This window comes from Eptatretus burgeri, chromosome 17 (genome assembly GCF_056783735.1).
Source record: "Eptatretus burgeri isolate ZD-2024b chromosome 17, Ebu_testis_v1, whole genome shotgun sequence".
NCBI classification, from domain to species: domain Eukaryota; kingdom Metazoa; phylum Chordata; class Myxini; order Myxiniformes; family Myxinidae; genus Eptatretus; species Eptatretus burgeri.
Window position 1 is genome coordinate 3,769,954 of NC_140977.1, and position 5,568 is coordinate 3,775,521.

General features: G+C 44.0%; 1 protein-coding gene across 1 annotated transcript in view; it reads right to left on the bottom strand.

Moving 5' to 3' along the window:
- The window catches only part of LOC147009133 (uncharacterized), a 41,367-nt gene extending 35,799 nt beyond the window's left edge, over positions 1-5,568 (bottom strand). Inside the window, exon 1 of the mRNA XM_085862760.1 lies at positions 4,870-5,568. Within this exon, the coding sequence (XP_085718886.1) occupies positions 4,870-5,020 (151 nt within the window). The 5' untranslated portion in view covers positions 5,021-5,568. The remainder of the gene's footprint in view (positions 1-4,869) is intronic.

The following is a 5,568-nucleotide window of genomic DNA, read 5'->3' on the forward strand; positions in this document are numbered from 1 at the left end:
CTGAAATTGGGACGGAAGGACGGAGATTACACGGTCATCTCTGCATCCATTTACCTCAATATGACACGGTAAACTCTGCATTCATTTACCTCATTATTACACGGTAATCTCTGCATCCGTTTCCCTCAATATTACACGGTCGTCTCTGCATCTATTTCCCTCAATATTACACAGTAATCTCTACATCCATTTACCTCAATATTACACGGCAATCTCTTCATCCATTTACCTCAATATTACACGGTAATATCTGCATCCATTTTCCTCAATATTGCACGGTAATCTCTTCATCCATTTGCCTCGATATTATACAGTAATCTCTTCATCCATTTGCCTCGATATTATACAGTAATCTCTTCATCCATTTGCCTCGATATTATACGGTAATCTCTGCATCCATTTTCCTCAATATTGCACGGTAGTCTCTTCATCCATTTGCTTCGATATTATACAGTAATCTCTGCATCCATTTTCCTCAACATTACACGGTAATCTCTGCATCCATTTTCCTCAACATTACACGGTAATCTCTGCATCCATTTGCCTCAATATTGCACGGTAGTCTCTTCATCCATTTGCCTCGATATTACACGGTAATCTCTGCATCCATTTTCCTCAATATTGCACGGTAATCTCTTCATCCATTTGCCTCGATATTATACAGTAATCTCTTCATCCATTTGCCTCGATATTATACGGTAATCTCTGCATCCATTTGCCTCGCTATTACACGGTGATCTCTGCATCCATTTGCCTCAATATTATACGGTGATCTCTGCATCCATTTGCTTCGCTATTACACGGTATTCTCTGCATCCATTTGCCTCAGTATTATATGGTAATCTCTGCATCAACTTACCTCGATATTACACGGTAATCTCGCCATCCATTTACCTCCAGATAAAGCGGTAATCTCTCCATCCATTTGCCTCAATATTGCACGGTAGTCTCTTCATCCATTTGCTTCGATATTATACAATAATCTCTGCATCCATTTGCCTCGATATTACACGGTAATCTCTGCATCCATTTGCCTCGCTATTACATGGTATTCTCTGCATCCATTTACCTCCATACAACACGGTAATCTCTCCATCCATTTACCGCCACATAACATGGTAATCTCTCCATCCATTTGCCTCAGTATTACATGGTAATCTCTGCATCCATTTACCTCAATATTACACGGTAATCTCTCCATCCATTTACCTCCAGATAACACGGTAATCTCTCCATCCATTTGCGTCAATATTACACGGTAATCTCTCCATCCATTTACCGCCATATAACATGGTAATCTCTGCATCCATTTGCCTCAACATTACATGGTAATCTCTCCATCCATTTGCCTCAATATTACATGGTAATGTCTGCATCTATTTACCTCAATATTACACGGTAATCTCTCCATCCATTTCCCTCAATATGACACGGTAAACTCTGAATCCGTTTCCCTCAATATTACACGGTCGTCTCTGCATCCATTCACCTCAGTGTTACACGGTAAGCTCTGCATCCATTTGCCTCAATATTACACGGTCGTCTCTGCATCCATTTACCTCAATATTACATGGTAATTTCTGCATCCATTTACCTCAATATTACACGGTGGTCTCTCCATCCATTTGCCTCGATATTACACGGTAAGCTCTCCATACATTTGCCTCAATATTACACCTTAATCTCTGCATCCATTTACTTCAATATTACACTGTAATCTCTGTGCCCCATTTACCTCAATATTGCACGGTCATCTCTACATGACACGGTAATCTCTGCACCCCTTTTACCTCAGAATTACACGGTAATCTCTGCACCCTGTTTCCTCGGTATTGCATGGTAGTCTGTGTCCCTTTTCCCTCGGTATTACACGATAATCTGTGCCCTTTACCTCGGTATTACAAGGTAATCTGTGCCCTTTTACCTCGGTATTACACGGTAATCTGTGCGCCCTTTCCATTCTGTATTACACGGTAATCCGTGCCCCCTTTTACCTCTGTATTACACGGTAATCTGTGCCCTTTTATCTCGGCATTGCAAGGTAATCTGTGCCCTTTTACCTCGGCATTGCAAGGTAATCTGTGCCCTTTTACCTCGGTATTACACGGTGGCCTGTGCCCTTTTGCCTCGGTATTACACGGTTACCTGTGCGCCCTTTTCCCTCAGTATTACACGGTAATCTGTGCGCCCCCCCCCCCCCCCAACCTCGGTATTACACGGTAATCTGTTACCTTTTACCTCAGTATTACACGGTAATCAGTTCATTTTTACAACGCAATCTGTGCCCCCTTTTACCTCTGTATTACACGGTGGCCTGTGCCCTTTTTCCTCGGTACTACACGGTAATCTGTTCCCTTTTGCTTCGGTAATCTCTGTACCATTTTACCTCGGTATTACACGGCAATCTGTGCCCTTTAACTTCGTTATTACACGGTAATCTCTGCATCCATTTACTTCAATATTACACTGTAAGTTCTGCATCCATTTTCCTCAATATTATACGGTGGTCTCTCCATCCATTTGGCTCAATATTACACGGTAATCTCTGCATCCATTCACCTCAATATTACACTGTAATCTCTGTGCCCCATTTACCTCAATATTGCACGGTCATCTCTACATTCATTTACCTCTATATGACACGGTAATCTCTGCACCCTTTACCTCAGAATTACACGGTAATCTCTGCGCCCTGTTTCCTCAGTATTGCATGGTAGTCTGTGCCCCTTTTCCCTCGGAATTACACGATAATCTGTGCCCTTTTACCTCGGTATTACACGGTAATCTGTGCGCCCTTTCCATTCTGTATTACACGGTAATCCGTGCCCCCTTTTACCTCTATTACACGGTGATCTGTGCCCTTTTACCTCGGCATGGCACGGTAATCTGTGCCCTTTTACCTCGGTATTACAACATCTGTGCCCTTTTACCTCGGTATTACACGGTGGCCTGTGCCCTTTTGCCTCAGTACTACACGGTAGTCTCTGCACCTTTTCCTCAGTATTACACGGTAATCTGTGCCCTTTTACCTCGGCATTGCAAGGTAATCTGTGCCCTTTTACCTCGGCATTGTAAGGTAATCTGTGCCCTTTTACCTCGGTATTACACGGTGGCCTGTGCCCTTTTGCCTCGGTATTACACGGTTACCTGTGCGCCCTTTTCCCTCAGTATTACACGGTAATCTGTGCCCCCCCCCCACCTCGGTATTACACGGTAATCTGTTACCTTTTGCCTCAGTATTACACGGTAATCGGTTCACTTTTACCTCAGTGTTACAACGCAATCCGTGCCCCCTTTTACCTCTGTATTACACGGTGGCCTGTGCCATTTTTCCTCGGTATTACACGGTAATCTGTTCCCTTTTGCTTCAGTATTGCATGGTAATCTCTGTACCATTTTACCTCGGTATTACACGGCAATCTGTGCCCTTTAACTTCGTTATTACACAGTAATCTCTGCATCCATTTACTTCAATATTACACTGTAAGTTCTGCATCCATTTTCCTCAATATTACAAGGTGGTCTCTCCATCCATTTGGCTCAATATTACACGGTAATCTCTGCATCCATTCACCTCAATATTACACTGTAATCTCTGTGCCCCATTTACCTCAATATTGCATGGTAATCTCTACATCCATTTACTTCTATATTACACGGTAATCTGTGCCCTTTACCCTCGGTATACACGGTAATCTCTGCACCCTTTTTACCTCAGAATTACACAGTAATCTCTGCGCCCTTTTTTCTCAGTATTGCATGGTAATCTGTGCCCCTTTTACCTCGGTATTACACGGTGGCCTGTGCCCTTTTGCCTCGGTATTACACGGTAATCTGTGCCCTTTTACATCGGTATTACATGGTGGCCTGTGCCCTTTTGCCTCGGTATTACATGGTAATCTGTGCGCCCTTTTCCCTCAGTATTACATGTTAATCTGTGCCCCCCCACCTCGGTATTACACGGTAATCTGTGCCATTTTACCTCAGTACTACACGGTAATCTGTGCCATTTTACCTCAGTACTACACGGTAATCGGTTCCCTTTTACCTCAGTATTACAACGTAATCTGTGCCCCCTTTTACCTCAGTATTATACGGTGGCCTGTGCCATTTTTCCTCGGTATTACACGGTAATCTGTGCCATTTTACCTCTGTATTAGATGGTAACCTCTTCCCTTTTATTTCGGTATTGCACGGTAATCTCTGTACCATTTTACCTCGGTATTACACGGCAATGTGACCTTTAACTTCGTTATTACACAGTAATATCTGTACCGGTTACCTCAATATTACACGGTAATCTGTGCCCTTTGCCTCGGTATTACACGGTAATCTGTGCCCTTTTACCTCGGTATTACACGGTAATCTGTGCCCTTTTACCTCTGTATTACATGGTGATCCGTGCCTTTTGCCTCGTTATTACACGGTAATCTGTTCCCTTTTTCCTCGGTACTACACAGTACTCTGTGGCCCTTTACCTGGGTGTTACACGGTAATCTGTGCCCCTTTTATATCGGTATTACACGGTAATCTGTTCCCCATTTACCTCATTATTACACGGTAATCGCTCCCCCTTGTCTTTGTATTGCACGGTAAGCCGTGCCCTTTTTACCTCGGTATTGCACGGTAACCTGTGCCCTTTAATTTCGGTATTACACGGCAATTCCTGTACCATTTACCTCAATATTACACGGTGATCTCTGTACCCTTTTACATTAGTATTACACGGAAATCTCTGGACACATTTCCCTCACTTTCCCCAACTAAGAATATCGTGACATTTAAAAATGAGTTCCTGAAATAGTGTACGGCACGAACCGGCACAGACAGGGCACGGTAATGGGAAGGTGCAGAGAGAACGACACGTACCGGGTCCCGACTCCTCATCCTCGGGTGGACCGACCCTGGACCCGCGGTTCGTGTGAGAACCTCCAGGAACGAGCGAGTTTCCTCCATCGGAGCCGCTCGTGGATCCCGGGGGTTTCGTTCTGTGATCTTCACCGGAGAGATCTCGGTTCATGGTGCACCGGACGTGATTGTTGGGTAGAATGTCGTAAAGTACACCGTACTGCAAGGTAGAGTGAAGTCGTACGACACATTTACGACTCACGAATACAAAGCATGCATTCTGATGAAAGGGAGACACGTGCCGCGCAGCTTCTCCAAACGATCTTATTCACGATTTCAAGGCGGTAGATTCCCCACGTTAATCACGTGATCTTGGTCGCTCGCGCCTCAGAAAATCAGAACAGGAATTTCTTCACATTTCCGTGATGCCGGTGATAACGCGCCTCCTATTCCGCGAAGGGCACCGTTGGATCTTAAGGTCCATCAACGAATGCAGGCAGATTGGACGTGAACAAGGCTCGCAATTGTTGAGAAAGAGGAAATGCCGAAAATTAAAAGAGATTTGTCTGTTCTTGGAGCGAATCTCGAAGACAGGCTTCTGGAACATGAAGATCTTCGAAAACAAAACCTGTTGCTGTGAAAAAACAACAACAACAAAAAAAAACAACGTAAAGGGTCTTCCAAGGTCTAACGGGGTCTCAGCAGTCAAGATGTTTCAAA